At 34.1% G+C, this 22,580-nt stretch overlaps 1 protein-coding gene across 1 annotated transcript in view; it reads right to left on the reverse strand.

The window, feature by feature from the left end:
- Positions 1-3,787: 3,787 nt before the first annotated feature.
- Positions 3,788-22,580, reverse strand: part of LOC111048622 — a 31,136-nt gene continuing 12,343 nt past the window's right edge. The window contains exons 5-9 of the mRNA XM_039439459.1: positions 21,755-21,985; positions 13,256-13,366; positions 11,796-12,034; positions 6,919-7,132; positions 3,788-4,132 (exon numbers count right to left, since the gene is read on the reverse strand). Coding sequence (XP_039295393.1) covers positions 4,024-4,132; positions 6,919-7,132; positions 11,796-12,034; positions 13,256-13,366; positions 21,755-21,985 — 904 coding nt within the window. The 3' untranslated portion in view covers positions 3,788-4,023. The remainder of the gene's footprint in view (positions 4,133-6,918; positions 7,133-11,795; positions 12,035-13,255; positions 13,367-21,754; positions 21,986-22,580) is intronic.

Raw genomic sequence — 22,580 nt, forward strand, 5'->3', positions numbered from 1 at the left:
TGATTAAATGGGAAGAATTAATTGATGTTATTTATAATGTATGTTTACAGTTTGAATTCAAAGTGAATTTCACTATTATGTATTCTCTATGATATCATGTGAGAGTACGGCAATATTTAATTCAAAGAAAACATTTCTCATAAATAGAAATGCATTCTAAATCTCTAAGGCCCGGTTGCACAAAAGCCGGTTAAATTTTAACCGTGATTAATTTCACGAGAACCAGAGTTCTTTTTGATAAGACGGCTTCTCTGATTGGTTATCGTGGAATTAATCACGATTAAAAGCTAACCCCGGCTTTTGTGCAGTTGGCACTAATAATCTTCAGATGAAATGTTCAACTTTTGTACAGAGATTTGGGATATAAAATGTGAAATATCTCTTGAATTTCCCTTTCCACTAGTAATCTACAAAACTCAATTGAAATAAACGAACTATAATAAATAATACTGATCTAAGGTGATGAGAGGATTTTGAATTCTCAATTTGAAGCTCAGTTTTAGCAGGCCGGACACAGCAATGTCTCCCGGCTACATAGGCCAAACAAGTTATTGACTCTTTGAATGTTTCTAATTCTTTTGTTGGCCTTTGGGTGCATATGCTTATACCTTTTTTTTAATATATATTATTCAATATATTATATATCTACAAATGTTTATGTATTGCAACCTAGTGAATGGGAATTGTATTTTTACTTTCCTTGCCCTATTACCATAGGTAATGAAAGTATTGCTTTCCGAAAAAAATTAAGGTACCCAATTTTCTAAATTTCTTTACGTTTCAAGGTCCCCTGAGTCCAAAAAAGTGGTTTTTGGGTATTGGTCTGTGTGTGTGTGTGTGTGTGTGTGTGTGTGTGTATGTGTACACGATATCTCATCTCCCAATTAACGGAATGACTCGAAATTTGGAACTTAAGGTCCTTTCCCTTTGAGGATCCGACACGAACAATTTCGAACAAATCCAATTCAAGATGGCGGCTGATATGTTGTCAAAAACAGAGTTTTTCGCGATTTTCACGAAAACGGCTCCAACGATTTTGATCAAATTTATACCTAAAAAAGTCATTGATAAGCTCTATCAACTGCCACAAGTCCCATATCTGTAAAAATTTCAGGAGCTCCGCCCCATCAATGCAAATTGTGATTTTAGATTCCCAATTATCAGGCTTCAGATACATTTTAAACAAAAAAAGTGGAAAAGATTGAGCATAAAAATCTCTACAATTAATGTTCAGTGGCATTGTCACCTAAAACTGGAAATGAGCTCGAAATTCGAGAAAATGTGTTTATTCAATAATGCAAACTGTTGGCAACTGTTGATTCTATTAAATAATTCACTATGAAGAGATAGCAGACTTCGTGTGTCTCCAGCGTTATTGTCCTGTCACCAGCTGGCTCAAATCTTTGAATAGTAGACTTGAGATGCTGATACACGTACGCGTACACTTGCGTCAGGTGATCAATTTTCATAACGGCAAGGAAAGTAGTGTGAGTGCGCCACAGCAGATTTATAGTAATATCCCTCAAATAGCTGACATCTAGAGGGATTAAAATATATGTAAACTGTATTTATTGAAATTATAGTTTGAAAGAAATACATAAATATGAAAATTGAAATTGAAATAATAAAAAGACATGGTTGAAACAGGTTTCTGGTATCAGGATGAATTGGATTTAATGAAATAAAAAATAAATACATTGCAAAAGTATATATTTCATTGTTCAATTTTGTATTATTAAACAATAGTGAGCAATACATATAGTACAATTATATAGGTCTGGTACATTACAAAGATAAGGTTTTGATTACATAGTCCAGGTGTGGACAATCACAATAATTTATTTCAATCATGAAATAACAATACAATCATTACAAATGATTGTCACTTATTAAATGCAATGGTGAATATTTTTAATTAGCCTGAGATTCGAACGAAACTAAATCTTATTAATCTAAAATTATTATATTGTAGATAACCTATTTCTTACAAAATATATTCAAGGCTCAATATTACATTACAAGATTGTAGGTGCCTTTAAACCGGAGTCAGATTGTAATTAAACTGAAATATACTATTGAATAGATAGCTCCAAAGCTACAATAATCTTGTCTTTATTATAAAAAGTTGATACCTAAGTCCAAAACATGAATCATAATTCTTCTAAACAAACTAAAAGACTTCAACAAAGCTAATGACAGACACTATAAACGTAATACCAGACAAAATTTCTTGTGTTTGGTAGATATGAAATACGTGCAGGTTTCATTATTAGTTTGAAAGCTAATTTTACTTCTTTACGTTACATGGTAACTTCATTTATTATGAATTCGATGAATTCTGAAGCACATACCTCCTCATCAATATACAACGTACACTCATTTCAATAGAATATTCCTAAATTCATAATATCACATTATGAAGATATAATCAAACAATAACATAACATTTACAACAATGCTAACAAGGTGGATCAGATCAAATTTATCACATATTTCAAAATTTCAGATCAATTTACAATATTTACCACTACAATTTCATGACAAATTTTCTCAGAGATTCAATGTCCTACTTGAAAAAATTTGGATACTGTTGTTCATAAAAAAAGACAAAAATATGGACCAGCCAATTCGCTCTTACAATTTATCTATACATAGAAACAGTATAAATATTATCTTATAAATAAAGGTGCTACGGTTAAAGTATTCTATTCAAAACACCTGAATTGAGATTCCTGGGTTTACATAAATTGCATAAAAAGTACGTTTAGGCACAACTCACACTTACGCGACTCAGGTCGAGAAGAGACTCAACTCTAGTCGAGAGCATGTGTTTTCAAATGGTGACGTCGCGGAGACTAGAGTCGACTGGTCTGAGTGTCACCATATGGAAACACATGCTCTCGACTAGAGTCGAGTCTCTTCTCGACCTGAGTTGCGTAAGTGTGAGTTGAGCCTTAAAGCAATATTTAATTAAGTGCATCCAAAATAATAATCAAAGACACATTGTAAAAGAACGTTATTAGATATTATTAAGCAGGTTGACACAGGTATAACAAACATCTTCGAATACTATTATATAAAAATCATAAAGCATTATTAGGCCCGCCGCAAAGTAGACCCACGCTAATCCACGAAAAGCAACCCACGCCGTGGGATGTTTTGTAAACCATTGCTAGGCTTCTCCAGACATCTGTGTAATACATGCAATGAATCACTTGTCAGCTGATTGATTATGAATAATTCTATAACAATGGTTTACAAAACATCCCACGGCGTGGGTTGCTTTTCGTGGATTAGCGTGGGTCTACTTTGTGGCGGGTCTTAGGTATGAAAAAGGCATTATCTGTGATGATGCACTTTACAGAATAAAGAAAATGAAAGATATTTTATAGTCTGTATAAAATAAGCTGAAATGTGGAAAAAACCGTGTTGCCAAATTCATCGAAATTTGATTGTTTTCATGCAAGTCTATAAGACTGGATATATTCAAATTGGCAACTCTGCATCTATTGTGTTGTCGAATCGAATACATTCTGTCATATGGGCAATTAATCATTGAAGTTTCACACAATTTGGCAACACGGATATTTTCTCCAAGCCTCAACTTATTCTCTACAGACTACAGTCAAAAATCCGATAAACTGCGTGATCTGGTATAACCTTTGTGTGTCAACAATACCCTGAAAACATATGTTTTTAGAAAATACTAAAAAATTTCGTTCACACTATAAATAAAAATATAATATGTTCCGTCACATGTCGTGACGAAATAATTTTAAAAGGGTACTCAGATTTATATTTTTATTTATATTCAAAAGTAGGCCCAAAGTAAAAAAGACAATTAGATGGCGAATCAACCTAACATAATTCGTTCACACTAGTTTGATAGAATGAAGCACCAAATATAGTAACTATATTACTGTTAAGAAGTAGTAAAAATTAATACTACATGAGCTAGAAACGTGAATTACCAAATTTTTGGAATGCTTGACTGCTAAATTTAAAAACTAGGAATAAGGCTGTTTAAGAGTGTCCATTATTCTTGGCTGGAGTCTCAGGCATCTGACTCATTTTATTCCAATCAATTTCACTGAAGTCGATGACTATTTTCTCGCTTTTTGGGGTGTATTGCCTGCAATCAATCAAACAGTAAAGTATTAGAAAGAACATTCAACTATTTTTGGCAATATGGTAACTTATTATGTATGTACTATCTAGATCTCTTTATGTACTCAATTATCTAGAGCTTAAACTAATAATAAAATTATGAATATTATCATAGAGAAACAATAGCGTAAGTAGATATAACATGGTGTAGGGCGTTTATGTCCCTAATTTCAATGTTAATTCAAGGCGATAGTCTCCTATAGTGAGGTCCACGTTATAATGGCAGTGTTCGATTAGCAATGGTATTGCTATCCTTGTCTATCATTCAACAGAGCGGATAGAGCTATCTCTTTCTCGCTTTGCTCTGTTGCCAGATCGTCTTTTAACAATGTAGAATTAATAATTAACAAAATATTTTATCCTAATTATGTAAATTCATTATGAAATAATTGAAAAAAAAATAATTTCATACTTAATAAGATATAATTGATTATTTTAAAAGAGAATGAACAGTTGATATTACATCAATAAACCTGTATCAGCTACCGTCTATAGAAGGCATTGACAAGACAGAGGATTGTTCTCGTATCTTTCTCCACTGCCAGTTATAACTTGGACCTCACTCTAGTAGTTTTTTGTGTAGCTATGTGACGCTGGTAGTAAATCTCACAATGTGCCGTTCTTAAAGTGCGTACAGATATACGCGCCTCCAACCCGCTCCGCGCACGCTCCGCCCTCGTTCCGCCATCGCTCCGCAGTCGCACCGATCATGAACGTTACGGGAGATGTTAGCTCTTCTCGCGTTCCACTCTTGCTCCCTGGTCGATCATCAATCGCTCCGCTCGAGTGACGTTTGGTTGCGGAGCAGAGCGAAAGTCTGTAGGCACCTTTACACTCTCACCCCAACAACACAGTAGTAATAGACAGTAGCATAGAGAAACAATAGCATAAGTGGATATCCCATGGTATAGGGCGTTTATGTCGCAACTTTTACTGTTATCTCAAGCTAATAGTCCACGTAGTTCTTTTCCGTGAAGCTGTGTGACGCTGGTAGTCTCTCATACTGTGCCGTTCATACACTCTCACCCCAACAAAACAGTAAAAATCGACAATAATCGACAGTAATCGGCCTGAGTTGACAGTAAAAGTTGCAACATAAACGCCCTATACCATGGGATATCTACTTACGCTATTGTTTCTCTATGACAGTAGTCAACAGTAATCGGCATGAGTTAACAAGGAATCGGCTTGAAATTTGGAACATAAACGACATGTGATATCTATCTTCTTATACTATCGTTTAGACCTAGGGTCAGGTTAGGTTATATGAGCATGGATTCATGACCTTAACTCTAAACATTTGCGGATGAAGGAATAATGTAAGATTGAACTAACCGGGTGAGTTCAGTTTGTTATAGTTACTTGAAATTGATGTTATAATCTGCAATGATACATTACATTAGGATACCAGTGGCATAACAGAGAGACAAGTAGGCCTAATGGTGTCTCACTGGTATCACAGCTTGCTTTTCACAAGGACACCACTGGTGTGTTAGGATAAAATCATAGACAACTTATGTAGAATACTCTCCAAATTTTCTCTATGTTGTAACATTCATACTGACAACAATTCTCTCCATATTTTCCCTATGTTAAAGCTGACAACATGAGTGATAGTAAGGCTGGTCACTGACGGTAGGACATACATTATATAAACAGAAGAAGTAGAAGAAGAAGAGGAGGAAGAGGAAGAAGAAGAGAAGAAGGGGAAGAAACATGGATGTACACATGTTCATCATCAGAAATGGGCTTCTATAGTGAGGTCCACGTTATAATAAATGGCAGTGAAGAAAGATAGGAGAGAAACGTTGCCGATACTCTGTCTTGTAAAGGTCTTCTATAGACGGCAGCTGATACAGGTTTATTGATGTAATATTAACGGTTCATTCTGGTTTAAAATAATCAATAATTCTTTATTAAACAAGAAATGATATTTTTCAATAATTTAATAATTAATTTTCATAATTTAGATGAAATATTTTGTGGAAAGACGATCTGGCAACATAGCAAAGCGAGAAAGAGATAGCGCTATCAGCTTTGTTGAGTGACAGACCAGGATAGCAATACCATTGCTAATCAAACACTGCCATTATAACGTGTACCTCACTATAACATAATTGAAATTCGGAACGTAAACGACCTCTACCATGGGATATCTTTTTATTTTCATGAATGAGGCCGTTAGAAGAATGGCGGGAGGCGAGGGTTATCTAGTAACAACACAGAAGAGGCAGGGGGGGGGGGCTTCTGGATAGTTCTAGATCAATCCCGTGAGTTCATCTTGGTGCAGGGCGACGTCGACCAATGACAAGCACGTTCCAGAACCTTCAAATCACTGTGATTGGTCGGGCGTATTCGACACCTCCAGATCCTTCTCGATTGTTCTATAGAGCAATGGTGTGTGTTGCAGTTGGCCAGTTAGTTAAGAAACTACAGTGGAGTGTTCGCTTCTTCTCATTGTGACAAACTAGTGATAAAGTGATAATAGAACTTTGTAGTTGTTTTAACAGTTATTATTCTTGGTGACAGTTATTTATATTAGTTAACATGAGCTTGTAATAATTCGGTGTAATTTGTTAGGTAGTTATCATTTCAGTTGTTTCTAGTTTATTTCCGTGTGTTATAGTGCTGAAAGAAAAATAAATCAAATCAGTATAGATCGCCTCAAGTGTTTTATTAGTGTATAAACCCGCAACATTATGCTATATTTTCTCTATGTTAAGATTAAACTTGAGTGAAAAGAGCACTGACCAGTACTTGACATTGCTAGCAGAGAACATGCGCTTGGAGGCCTGAGTTGTGACTTTGTGCGCATGCTTGTCGGACATGTAAACCACCTCACTGATGCCAGCCTGTATGATGAGCTTGGCGCACTCGTTGCACGGGAATAGAGCCACGTAGATTCGACAGTCCCTCACGTCGGCTGAGTTCTTGTTCAGAATTGCGTTCATTTCGGCGTGACACACTGCAAAATTAACAGTGAAAAGTTGTAATTAACAGATGAAAATCATCAACAATTACTGAGAAATAACATTTATTTATTCATTCATTGTCAAAATACATCATACTCTGAGTTACAGCCATTTAAACGTCGTGTCCTTGTTTAGGATTGCGTTCATTTCGGCGTGGCAAACTACAGAATTAACTGTAAAAAGTTGTAACTGATAGATGAAAATGATTTATTAAATAAAAATACTATGAAATTGTCAAAAACCACAGATTTATTGATACTTAGAGGGACCGGTTTCGATTGTTACACCATTGTCCATCTCTGATAAGGAGAGTTTATCAGAGATTGACAATGGTTTAACAAGCGTAACCGGTCTCTCTAAGTATCAATAAATCTGAGGTTTTTGACAATTTCTAAGTATTTTAATTTAATATGAACAATTACCCAAATATGAACTTCTCAACTACACGAAAAGTGAAAATGATTTACAATCGATCGTTATATATATCGTGTGGAGCGTTTTTTTTAACGGCTTCACATATGTAGAGTGAATCTTGTACTAATTCAACGGTGTTGAGGTTATAAATTTTGTAACTGCGTGCGTGGACGCTGAGTGTACACCAGACTGATTGACTCACTACAAGATTCAATACAATTGTCGGAATCGCGGGTGGCCTAAACACTCGCTCACCCTTGATTCTTCTTATGACAGATTGTATGGTGATGAAATTTTTATAAGTAGTGTAGCGGACGCTAAACACTGAATACGGATACCTTAAAATTATTACCTGTGAAGAATGAGCATACAAAATCATACAGGTCGAGCAAAAATCCCGATGTAGATAATTTACGGGACTGCGTCTCTAATAAGTTCCGAAGGATTAAGATACGGTATTTGGACCAAATATCGTTCAGAATATACTTCGAGAACAGAGTCTTGTCGGGTTTTAAGCTCTATTGTAGGAAATTATATGATCTCTGGCCGCATCTGCTGTACTGTTGATGTATTCGCTCCTAAGTCGAGGTTGGTAACAGATAAAAGCTGATATATGAGCAGGTAAGGACAAAGAACAAATATCTCGATCTGACCCCACTCACTACATCCACTTAGACCTGTTCTAATATCCAGCTTAATTCAATTACTTCAATGATCGTATTCGATCGGTTCTTGATGAGATAGAACGTATCAGACACAATAATTGACAGGCTTAAGAAATAATCGAACTCAGAAAACGAATTAACAAAATTGAAATATATTATAATAAAATATATGATCTCACAGTGCAGATTCAGAATATAATTTACAGATTGAAAGTGTTTCAACATTGACAAAAATGATTAGCAGTTTTCTTGTACTTGCATGATACCATGCATGATTCGACAGAATTTTACAATTGATAAAATTTAACAGTTTTGAAAAAATAGTGAAAAATGAATAAAAAATGTTTTTTTAAAATTGTTCGGGGTCGTGGTTCTGGCAGCGGAGGATAGTTAATCAACCACAAGTTCTTAGAAATTCTATATGAATAAATTCTAGGCTCTTAATAACTAAAAGCGCTTGTCGGCGTGGCCAATAATTTAACGAAGAAAATTTTATATTTTTCTGCACTGAAATATTTTCGAAGCATAGATTGGGGCCCCTTTAAACTTATAACTCACGTGAAATTCCTTGGCGGTCGTGGTTTTCTTCTTTAGATCAAAATCGTTTGGTCGGCAGCAATCCAGGCTTCGGTCTCGGCACGTGGGGAATTTTAATTTAAATATCTCCTTCACCAAATTAATTAAGGGATAATTTACTTTAAACTTTTAATTTATCGACTGCTGAACATAGATTTACGAATAACAAATAGAATAGCCTAAAATATTGGCTCACAAATAAAACATATAAAATCGAACGAGAATTTTTTACGAATAGGTCTTGGTAACTATAAAGAGATCTGAACGGTGAGGATTTCAAAAGAGAAGTGCTGTCTTTTCTCTAAGCTTCTTGGCTAGAACCTTTCTTCTGAGAATCTCGGTGTAATAAATTTGCATAATAATTTGCCATTGGTAGAGCGATTATGACGTAGATGTGACGTCAGTGGCAGGCAGTAGAATATAATTGCTTTAATTACAATAATAACTCAGTTTATATAATTCTTAAAACTGCTTAATCTTCTAGACATAGTTCCTCTTATACAATGTACATGTGCTAGCGTATATGATAAGGCAGGTTTGTTGTCTGATAGTAGATTAACATATGTTGTTTTCAAACGATCACCTTTTTGGTGCTATTTCTATGCACTATGATTGGCTTAGGCTTGCCAAAGAGATTCGATCACCATGTGGTTCAGTTGAAATAATAATTAATAATTTAATATTCTTATACAATTCTTATTATGTTTGAGACTGTTATAATTAATTTCTGCTGTTTTTATCAATAATATACTGTTCATGCTATGACCTAGTTAGTTACAATAAGACCTGACATTATAATATAATTTCTTAAGTAATAAATAAATTCAACAATAATATAACATTTTATTTTTTATTCGAAATTCTTGGTCCTTTATTGATAGTTTTTTTTAATTTTTAGAAATGATATTATACCTTGCATGAAACCGGCATGACATTTGACAATACTTTGAATCAGTCAGCTGTGTTCGAGCTGCTTTAAACATCTGATCGGTAGTAAACAAAGTGTAACCTCAAAATTCAATGAGCAATTCATAAATAATTCGTGCTTTATTTGCAGAATAATTATAATTTTATTAAATAATTTTCTAGAAAATATTCAGTACAGAACGGTACTCTTATCTAATATACAGTTACTGATAAGTAAGTTTTATCGCTCGGTCGCTAACTACTCCTTTAGCAAATTCTTTCCTTTTAAGAAGGTTAATCACAATTTTTCTCTCTTCTCATGAGGTCTATTTGAAAAATTCATCACAATATATATATATATATATATATATATATATATATATATATATATATCCATATCATGTACAAATGTATTGGTATATTGTACATGATACGGTATTATCATACTCTGAGTTACACTCATTTGAATGACTAGTTCTTTTTCAGGATAGTGTTCTTTTTGGCGTGGTACACTACAGAACAAACTGTAAAATGATGCGATTGACAGCTGAAAATAATTTACAATTAAACGATACCATCTATCGAGAAATGGATTTAAAAAATGTTTCAACATTTGATTCCAATAAAAAGCAAACATTTCAGAACAGAATAGGCTACAGTGCACTCATTGGGATATGTCAATAATTATTGTGAGGCAGTATCTAAAAACACTTTTGTTAAATAATGTTTTGGTAGCACCAAAATGTTACAAATCTTATGTAAAATTTGATTTAGAGTCCAATAGAAACTTGAATTGGGAGTAGAATTAACTACACGTTTTATGGGAATGTTCAGGAAGAAGGTGGACAAGTGGCTGTACCAGATTGGTTGGGGAGCATCGGAAGAATATTGCTCCTTGTTCCATACTCGTTATGTCTGGCTTGATAATCTTTCAGTTTATGTTCATGTTTCCAAACAAATTATTAGCATTAGAATATTATATAATCTGTAATATAAATTATATGATCTCTTTGACTGTTTTGCCTGTCTGGTCATTCCTTCTGTGAGGTATAATGATAGTAAAGAAAGATAGGAGAACAGCGTTGCCTATTCTCTGCCTTACCACTGTCTTCTTTAAATAATAGTGGCAAGGCAGAGAATAAGCAACGCATTTGTTCTATCTCTCCACTGCCATTATGACGTGGACCTCATTATAAAAATAGTAGGAGGATTCCTAAAATGTTGTACAGTATTTTTACTTTCCTTGCCCTATTACCATAGGTAAGGAAAGTATTGCTTTCCGAAATAAATTAAGGTACCCAAATTTCTAAACGTTTCAAGGTCCCCTGAGTGTGTGTGTGTGTGTTTGTGTGTGAGTGTGTGTGTGTGTATGAGTGTATGTGCGTCTGTGTACACGATATTATTCATCTCCCAATTAACAGAATGACTTGAAATTTGGAACTTAAGGTCCTTACAATATAAGGATCCGACTCGAACAATTTCGATCAAATGCAATTCAAGATGGCGGCTAAAATGGAGAAAAATGTTGTCAAAAACAGGGTTTTTACGATTTTCTCGAAAACGGCTTCAACGATTTTGATTAAATTTATACCTGAAATAGTCATTGATAAGCTCTATCTGCCACAAGTCCCATATCTATAAAAATTTCAGGAGCTCCGCCCCATCTATACAAAGTTTGATTTTAGATTCCCAATTATGAGGCTTCAGATACAATTTAAACAAAAAAATTGAGAGGAAAAAATTGAGCATTAAAATCTCTACAATTAATGTTCAGTAACATTTTCACCTAAAATTGAAAATAAGCTCGAAATTCGAGAAAATATGATTATCCAATTGCAAACTATTGATTCTATCAAATGATTCACTATGAAGAGATAGCAGACGTCGCATGTCTCCAGTGGTTTTGTCCTGTCACCAGCTGGCTAAGATCTTTGTTTATAAGTAGACTTGAGATGCGCGTGAACACTGGCGTCAGGTGATCAATTTTCATAACGGCAAGGAAACTTGTGTGAGTGCGCCACACCAGATCTTTTATTTTATAATAGTGTAGTCATATTTTATGGAGAATGAATTTCAATTTAAATAAGTAACTCACCATACAAATACTTGTTCTCCATCTTATTCATCTTGTTCTTTTTGCCCCATGGGAACTGTTTGTCACTGCAGCCTGTGGGCATACCGTTGTACCCAATGCCCACGATTCGGTGGTCCCTGTTGACTATGCAGGCGCCCACCTGTGTGCAGGGGTCCTTGCTGCGTTTCGCCGACAGGAACGCGATTGCCATGAAATACTCGTCCCAATCTATGTAGTCGTCACGTGGAGAGTTCTGGTCTCTGTCGAGGAAAAAGGATAAAAAACTGTTACATGAGTTGGTATTGTTGAAGAGTGCATGTCTCTGTCGAGGAAAAAGAGAGAAAATTGTTACATGAGTTGATGTTTTTGAAGAGTACATGTCTGTGTCGAGGAAAAAAGAGAACAAATTGTTCCATGAGTTTGTAATTGTTGAAAAGTTCCGGTCTGTCGAGGAAAAAATACAGAAAATTGTTACCTATAGTGAGGTCCACGTTATAATGGCAGTGGATGAAGATAGAAGAACAACGTTGTTCTAAATTATATTTCTACATTGTTAAAAACAGATTTGGCATTGTTGTGGAGCTAGAAAAGGATAGTACTACCTGCTTTGTCGAATTATAGACAAGGATAGCAACATCAAAATTAATCAAATACTGTCATTATAACGTGGACCTCACTATACATGAGTTGGTATTGTTGAAAAGTACTTGTCTTTGTCGAGGAAAAAAGAGAGAAAATTGTTACATGAGTTTGCGATTGTTGAAAAGTTCGGGTCTGTCGAGGAAAAAAGCGAGAGAATTGTTGGATGAGTCAGTAATTGTTAGAAAAGAGTAAGTGATTGCTATAGTGAGGTCCACGTTATAATGGCAGTGGAGAAAGATAGGAGAAGAACGTTGCCGATCCTCGGTCTTGTCAATGCCTTCTATAGACCGTATCTGATACAGGTTTATTGATGTGATATCAACTGTTCATTCTCGTTTAAAATAATCAATTATATTTAATTAAACAAAAAATTACATGTTTCAATAATTTAATAATGAATTTTTATAATAGGCCTATAGATTAAATATTTTGTTAATTATTAATTCTACATTGTAAGAAGAAGATCTGGCAACAGAGCAAAACGAGAAAGAGATAGCGCTATCCGATTTGTTGAATGACAGACAAGGATAGCAATACCATTGTTAATTAAACAGTGCCATTATAACGTGGACCTCACTATAGGAAGTTTGGGTCTCTGTCAAAAAATAGAGTCTAAATTAGGGAGAGGAATAGAACAAGTTTACATTATTTTCTCCTCTCCCTATCATTATTTTAATGATGAACTTGTTGGTAAGAAATAAATAATATGTCATCAAGTTTTGCTTGGATTCTGTAAAGGTTGTGGCTAAGATTAACATAACTTAATATTATATGAAGATTTGTGTAAGATATCTTAAAAATTCCAAGGATAAAATGAATTTTTGAAGAACTTAAATTACCTTTCACAGATTGTAGTTTTTACTTTCTTCACTGGTGTTTCGTCGAACTCATTAGAATTTCCATTCTTGTCAGGTGTGTTTTTCTTACAAACGTCGAGGTTATCCATGTTTCTTTAATAAAAATAAAAACGTCTGGAAGAAAAACAAGAGTAATTATTATATTTAATTTTGTGTATATTAAAATAAAATAAATTCAATAATTCAAGTATTGGACATTAATTCGTTTAATTGACAGTAAACAAATATGAATTGATAAGTTTTCTATCAAATCAGAAAATCTTTAATTTAAATTTGATGTTCAAGTTAATTTTAAAAATCAATCTTCTATACTGTAACAGTAGAATGTATTTAATAATTTATATCTATTAATACTTGCCAGTTGCAGTTACCTGAAGAAACTTAAATTTATTAGCTTTTTGTATTGAGGTTCTGAAGAGACTCAAATTTATTAGCTTTTTATATTGAGGTTAAGCGTAGATCAACAAGTGTTACGTTTTTACAGTAAGATAACCTCAACTTGTAAACGTTTTGCAAATGTTGAACAAACTATATTTATTATTCCCAATCATTATTATATCTGCTACTACTCATTGTAATAAAAGACTTGAAACTTCATACATAATCAATATTATATTTCTTTCAATACGGATTGACTGCAGTTCCCTAACATAAGAAACTTTTAACATCTGAAAAACTGAATAAAAATTACTTACCGACTATTAAACGGTGTACACACGTACGTTTGCCTCGGGTGAGCATACGTGTATGGGCTTGCATTCGCACGTGTGGACACTGTTCGCTGAGGCATGTGGGCGAACGGAACCCTGTCGTATTTTGGCGTGCTCAAAGGCGCCTCGGGCGAGCATTGAATGTACGTGTGGACGCGATTTTGCCATACGGGTGAGGCAAAATGTAAACATTGAAGGCGTCATAACCTAATTCCAATGAATTAGGTGGAATTAGGTTAATGAATGACAAATCAAATTGTGATCCAATAACTAATTGTAAATTGTAGGATTTTTGTAATTTTGTAGGATATGTGGATTGTCAAATATTTAAATAGAAACATGCATGGAGTATATAATTTGTATCATGATTAACAAATTTAGAACTGCATAATTTAAGTGAAAAAAGCTTCTCTACAGGGTTCCTACAAGAGAGTATAGCTCAAATATTTTTTTACTGTGGCTATCAAATCATCTTGTGTTTGTTTCATGTTATCAATCAGAGTTGTTAATTAAAATTGTAATCTTCAATATGATATTATACGTTTTAGATAGCTAGGCTATCTATAGAGAGATTTATTCAAACTTTGAACTAGTATTCCCTTAAAGGTAAATCTTGAAGCTAATATTTTGGAAAATCTTGTTTTGTCATGTGTATGAGCAGAGTTAGTTTAAAATGGGCAGCAATTTAGTATTTGATTCAATTTATGGCTAATTTCCTTAAAGAAGACTGTCAATTTTGTGAGACAGTGTTAAGTGCTTTGATTAGGTCATCAAAACTTCTGGAATTATTGTAGAAATTTTATTTTTTTGAGATTCAGAATAGATATTGGAAACCAACAAATGAATCGCCTAATGTCAAGAATCTCAAAGTTAGAGCCAATCGTTCTTGTGGAGTTATTGATTCCCTCATGATGATATCATTATTGTTTAGATAACTAGTTGAATTAGATTCAGTATATTAACATGTTAATGTTTTGACAACCTAATAAAGTTTGAACTGTCAATCTTATGTCATGTAGCAATTTATTTCCTTACTTCAACCTACAATCGTTCAACCCACCAACATCGTTTGTCAAGTTTTATTTTTGATTTTATTATATAAGTCATTGAAATAAAATGATACTGCTGCAATTTGTGATAACTATCTTCAATGATGGAATGACGCCATTGTTGTCATGTTGAAAATCTACATCTACCATGTCTTCGTGTCGTCTGCAAATCAGATAGCTTTTTGAATGCCGAGGCATACGTGGATCGCGTCCACAAGGACGTACAGTGAATGTTGAGGCATATGTACATACGATTGTTCGCGCGAATCTGTACGGACGTGTGTACAAGGCTTTAATAGTGTAGAGCTGTAGAGTATGAGTTATTACTGAACCAAGTTACAGGTTTTGAGTTTCCTACTTCGTTCTCATGTCAGGGGTGGTACAAGTTATTCGCTCCGCAAACTGTTCGACTTACAATCTGTTCGCTTGACAATCTGTGCGCACTACTAGATAAAGGTCACGTGACGGCATTTTGTGCGCACGATACTTTGAGTGACGTCATCGACTGTAGCGCTACCTACTGCTTTAATATTGATAGCTGAGAAAACTGTACAGAAAATAGAATAAGGTACTTTAGATTTAATTTTCAAATTCTAAACTAATCAAAAATGAGAATATTAGTTTAGGTTAGAAAATTATTCAATGCCGTCAAAATCTTGCTATAAGATTAGATAGTATATATAGAATTATCAGAGAGACGAAGCTGGTAATAATAAATTTTATTATTATATCTAATAAAAAAATTAATTAAAATTAATAAAAATAAATTTTATTATTACCAGCTTCGTCTCTCTAATAATTCTATATATTACTATCTAATCTTATAGCAAGATTTTGACGGCATTGAATAATTTTCTAACCTAAACTAATATTCTCATTTTTGATTAGTTTAGAATTTGAAAATTAAATCTAAAGTACCTTATTCTATTTTCTGTACAGTTTTCTCAGACTTTATTGATAGGAATACGCTTTTCCGAGATTATTTTACCAATTTATTGACAAGAATAAGTTAATCTTAAATCATTTGAGCATCAGCTACAGTAATAATAAGCAAGCAACCAACATTTCCTGGTTTAACTGTAAGTGAAATTTTGGTATTATTATAGAAATGAGTTAATTGTTCTTTTTAAATACATTGATAGCTAGAAGATTTTTTACTTGTAACTTATTATAAGTAATAATAATGTTTTATACTTGTAACCTGGGCTAAATTCTAGCCGGTCAGATACCGCTGTTGTCTCATTCATTAAAGATATCCAGTTAATTTTTTTAATGAAAGAGGAGGAGAAAATGAAGTCAACTATCCTATTTTGATACAACTTAATTAAATTTTAAAATTAGAAGTAGCTGTTTCAAAACTTACCTTATTTTAAAGGAACGACAATTCTAAACTTTATTGATCTCAGTTGGTAAACCTTATTATTGCAATTCACGTTAAGTTAATTAATATTGTAATGAAAAAATACTTTTATTCAATTGCAGTTTAAATGATAATGATGAATTCTAGGTTAGAACTAGCACAATTACAAAGTTGGTAATCAACACCTAACAGTGTACCTATGCAGAAAGATTCAAAGACTCTTCTCACAACGGTAAAGGAAAGGTTAGGTTTTTCTTATAAATGGCAATATGTTGATATTTTTCATGTGACTTTTTACCCGTATTATTGGATGGTCACGTTAAATTGTTGGTCCCGGCTGAAGTATGACAGTCGTTAGGCCCATTGACGGCTTGAATATTATATTCAGGCGGTGGGACCTTCCCTCAAGGGACTCCCCAACTACAAAAGCAATACGAATTTACTTTTACTTTACAAGGTAAAAGGAAATGTTAGGAGGTTAGGTTTTTGCTTATAAATGCTAATATGTTGATATTTATCAAAATGTCTAATCACAGTGATTAGTAATTGTGATCACATAAACTATCCTAATGGTAGCTTTAATGCATGATGGGCGGGCATACGGTGCTGCGTAGGATCAACATAGTGGCAATACACATTGTTGCCTTGATAGTAACTTCAATTTTATAAATCATAGCTGCCTAATTATTCAACAGAGAAAATAGATTTCTTCATGAAATCATTGGATTCAATATTACATGAATTATAAATTATTAGTTCTGTATTCAAAAGTTATTCAAGTAATAGAATTGTAATTGATATTGAAAGTCGCCGTTACTGATGGTTAGTTTTGAAACAGCTAGCCTATTTCTAAAAATTGGATTGAATTGTATGAAAATAGGCTACCGCGTACCGCGCTTTTTTTTGTCCTTCTCTTCCACCTAAAAATATTGAGTCTATATCTTCAATAACAACTGAGATAACAGCGGTAGCTCCTCGGCTAGAATTTTGCCTAACTGTCTCTCATGGTTGCCAAAGGTAGGCCTATTTATTGACCAAATTGCCTCTGTCGCGCCAATTGTCAATTTTGGGGCAACATCTGTACGTTTTGTTGAGCCAACTAGCCTATGTTTGGCCACTGTGCCTAGCTATCTAACACTACACCCTAGTACACAGCCTTTATTAGGACTAATAAACTACCAGTAGCCTTTTTTAGACACTACTACTGGCGCGGTGGTCTAGAAGAACCCATAAGTTTTTTCTTAAATAACATTTAAGATTTTTTTTCAAACATTGATGGTCATCTTAAGCTTTGTAGTGTTTTAAATAGTTTTACGATAACTGGAAAGTAAATTTATCAATATTAGAAAAGTACAATTGTTAATATTTCTTGTATATTTTTGTTAATGACCAATTTTGGGAGAAAAATCTGGCGTTTTCTTAGTCTGTAGGAAATAAATTTAAAATAATATAAAAGTTGTTAAACTCAAGGTCCTCACTTAGAAACAATGAAAAATAATTAATAAGAATAATATATTCCTTGTATTCACACCAAGTGAGCGCTGCACTGTCGCTGTTTACAGGCGGAGGGTTGGTGTGTGGCTCCTTAGCATCGGGACTGAAGCGGCGGATGCTCTACTTTTTTCGCCCTATATTCAAAAAGTTAGATCTTCCATTTTTGGTTCTCTTTTTTCCAAATTTTCCATTTTTCTTTTAATTTCTTTTCTCGTTTGCTTTAATTTATAAAATTGTTTTATTTATAAAAATATTTCTTGTATTTGGTAATAAATTAATTATCATAAACCCCTGATTGCTGTCGGATAGAATTCTCAATAAAGCGTTTTTCATCAAAATCAACCCAAACTTTCACTTGAAGTATATATATTTTATTTTTTTAAATTTTAATTTACGTATTATATTTTGTCAATTACCTACCGTATATAAAATTGAATTATTTTCTCCATATTATAATGATGTGATACATAATTATTATGAAATGAATATTGTTTGCTTTATGCGACTCCCCCCCGCACACGGACCTGTCATCCAAGCGGGGAGCCTATTCATAATATGAATACATATTATGTATTTATTTTATGTAAATTTTATAGTATTTTAAATGAATAAATACATTTGATTTGATTTTGACGATATATTGCGTATTTTAGTATTTTATTCACCTACTGGAATTTTGATTATGTAGGCTATTGCGATATGCTAATTTCTGTTGCTGATCAAAATATACATTGATCACCACATGGAATTGTCACTTTATCATTACATAACCATATTTACAATTATATTGTGAATAACTATTTAAATCATATTTATATGAAATGATATCATATCATTATGTTGTTGGTTATCCATCTTGTTTCCACTATAATTATGATGAAGAAAATATTTTGATGTTGAGCCATAATGATATTACTATCGTATTTCATAAAACTTTAAAGTTAAAAAACCCTCACATTCTTTGATGTGGCGACGTCCGTTTCGTGCTGGTATTGCACATTTTCAAGCCAAACAGAAACTCAGGAGTCTCTGAGTAACAATTCTGCTTCATACCAGCACGAAACGGACGTCACCACATCAAAGAATGTGATTGGTTTTTTTTTACTTTAAAGTTTTATGAAATACGATAGTAATATCATTATGGTTCAACATTAAAATATTTTCTTCATCACTCATATCTTCAAAAATATTATAGCATGATTAACTTCACTTTAAGCAAGGATTTAAATAGCCACAGATTACAAACTTATTGTAGACAGACTACTTAATTTCATTTTATTGTTATAACATTACAAAAATGCACAACACAAATACAAACAAGTAAAGTAAATAACAGCATTAGCTAAACAAATAATATCATATATTCATTAACAATTCATTCTTATTAATATGGTGAATCGTCAACAAGTAAAGCTTTCATATTTCTCTCAAAACAGACAATATCACAATTTCTTGAAACATTTGGTACCGTAAGTTATTGAAGAGCCTAATTTATAAGTCCATTTAATGTATAAGAATAATTTAACTGATTAACTTATATTGAGCCGGTTTCCGAGCTCTGGCACAGAATACAAAATATTGTATTCTGTGGCTCGGGATTTAGCTGAGTTCTAGACTTAAAACAGCTGGAGTCGGAAAATTGGCTTTCCGAAACGGGGCCTATTCATAGTCATAGTCAGGTTTAAATCAAATTTCGAAAAACTAGAAAATTTAACACAACATAAAATGAAGAGAAAAAAGTGTAAAACCCTTTTGTTGATGCATGCCTAGTATAATGAGTATGATCAGAGCTATTAACTGTAATACAAGACAGGTTTTCCTTATAAAAGATGTTCAAACGCATAAACATCAGGCAAAGTCAATATTTTCAATTGCTTAAAAAGTGGTTTACAATGTGGATGCCTGGCTATGAACATGGGAAATCATCCTTACAGCCATTTTCTGCAAAATTAACAACCTCTTTAAATTATATTATAGGCTACACTAGCTGGCCAGGCGAACTTCGTAACGCCAAATAGTTTAATGCATCTCATGACAAACTTTATCTGGATACACACCCCAGGAGGCGCGATGCGGCATTTTATTTATATAGATAATTTTGCAACTGCAAAATTACTTAAATAGGAAATAAGCTCGATTTTCGAGAAAATGTGATTATTCAATTCCAAAATGTTGGCAACTGTAGATTCTATTAAATCATTCACTATGAAGAGATAACAGTCCTCGTGTGTCTCCAGCGTTATTGTCCTGTCACCAGCTGGCTCAGATCTTTGAATCGTACTCTTGAGATTCTCGTGAACACTAGCGTCAGGTGATCAATTTTCATAACGGCAAGGAAAGTTGTGTGAGTGCGCCACACCAGATCTTTTTGTTTTTAGTCGGGGCGTTTATAGTGGGTTCCACGTTATATTGGCAGTGTAGGAAGATAGGAGAAAAGGGTTGCCAGATCTCAGCCTTGCCACCCAAACAGCTGATACTGGTATATCTGATCAATTTAACTGTTAATTATTGTTAAAATAGTTATTTTATTTGCCAAGAAAATATATTTTTTAAAGATGTAATAATAAATATTCATGATTGAGATAAAATATTTTGTCAATTAGGTAGTTGAATTTCTACATTGTTGATAAACGATGTGGCAACATCGCAATGCGTGAAAGAGATAGCGCCATCTGTTTTGTTGAACGATAGACAAGGATAGCAACACCATTGCAAATCACACACTGCCATTATAACGTGGACCTCACTATAGCATGAAATACATGGGCGGTTATGGAGCAGCACACACTCTTGTCTACTATCTACTGACGGCTGCTGTATGACGCAATGATTATAACAGGTGATTTTTATTTCTGTGTGTGGCCAGCTTACAAATCTTCTACCATACAGATTACATGTAGACTTTGAAGGACCGTAGGAAAGAGTCCAGAAGTCGGATTATAAATTTGATAGGCCATAAACCTGGTCCTGAACATAACGAATACAACTATAAAAATCATCAAATTCGGTGCACACATAAAAAAGTTATTGAATGTCAAAATTTGAGGCTTGATTATCATTTATATAGCACATTATACAGAGTGGGTGAAAAGTCCGAGAACGGCTTAATATCTTATACACAAAGGTAATTTGACTGTGGGTGTGATTGTGGATCCTACTCATATTGAAAATACTACTTTACTATGATTTCAAAAATCTGGCCCGCCATATTTTTTTTAAAGGAAGGTGATCATGCAATATATGATTTCAAGACGGAATTTCAAGAAAAAAAATTGCGAAAACCGCTTATCGACATCTCAAACCGTTTCAAAGATATTCACATTATTAATCAATAATAGTCAAAGCAGAAAGGGAAGAAAGAGTATAGGAACCAATCACACCCACCGTCAAATCACATTTTTTGTGTATGAGATATTAAGCCGTTCTCGGACTTTTCACACAGCCTGTATTATATACTTTACATTACAATAATTATTTTTCCTTGATGACTCTTAGGCTCAACTCACACTTACGCGATTCAGGCCGAGAAGAGACTCGTTTTGTTTTCAAATGGTGACAATCGCGGAGACTAGAATCGACTGGTCTGAGTGTCACCATTTAGAAACACATGCTCTCGACTAGAGTCGAGACTCTTCTCGACCTGACTCGCCTAAGTGTGAGTTGAGTCTACCTGCTTATTGCTGCTTACTGAAAATTTAAGTACACCCTCTGATAGTGTGTACAATGTATGTTGCATAGTGGGCAACGGGGCTGCCCGTTCATGTGCAATAGATTTTGCTCGGCACATTCCTCGCACATGCAAATGTGCCCACACGGAAGAGCAATGTGCGTACATTCATTGTTCAAACAAATCACGCAATTGCTCAACCGTGGGGCTGCATGTGGCTGCTGCTGGGCTTCGATGGGACGCTGCAGGACTCCCTGCTGTCTTCTTCGGCGGCGTCGGGCAGGTGGCCTTACATTTTCTGCTGCCACCACCACCTCCTCTCCTGCCACTGGCAACATCCACTCAATTATTTCCTCGTCAACGACTACCGCTTCCTGGAGGCCATTGTGCTGTTGGACAAATTCCCGTTCTATCAGGTTGTCAGCACAATGGCTCACCGTCGTCAGGAAATTTATTAGTGTAATTTACTGGCGTGTTAATCGCCGCAGCGCCATCCTGATTTGCATTCGCCATCCAGCGCCATTTTCGACACTAAATTTGTTCTTATTTGCCTCCAGCGAAGGCCTAGGCTGTCTTCCAGAGAGCTGTTAAAGTAACTAGTGAGGTCAAGAAATACCTCATCTCTAGATAAAAGTTTTTTCGGTGAAAGTCTGGACTATATCTCCCTTCTTGAAAATAGATTTGACTGTAGCCACTTTCCAAACTTCCGGGATCCTCAATTATTGTCTCCAGCACATATCAAATGGAGGAAGCGAAGTTTGAAGAAGAGTTCCCTATGCTTGAACCATATTTAAACCATGCGGTCCAGCTTGTCTTATTTTATACTCTTTTCTCACCTTGTATTCTGCAGGCTAAAACCTATTTAATTTTAAATTTCCGTTGATTGAAAAATTTTGAATTTATTTTAAATTGAAAAATTTTCAATTTAGAAATATCAATGGAAATTTAAAAATAAATAGGTTTTAGCCTGCAGAATACAAGGTTAGAGAGTATAAAATAAGAATTTTATCACCCAGCATTGGACAAT

The sequence above is a fragment of the Nilaparvata lugens genome, chromosome 12 (genome assembly GCF_014356525.2).
Source record: "Nilaparvata lugens isolate BPH chromosome 12, ASM1435652v1, whole genome shotgun sequence".
In the NCBI taxonomy this organism is placed as follows: domain Eukaryota; kingdom Metazoa; phylum Arthropoda; class Insecta; order Hemiptera; family Delphacidae; genus Nilaparvata; species Nilaparvata lugens.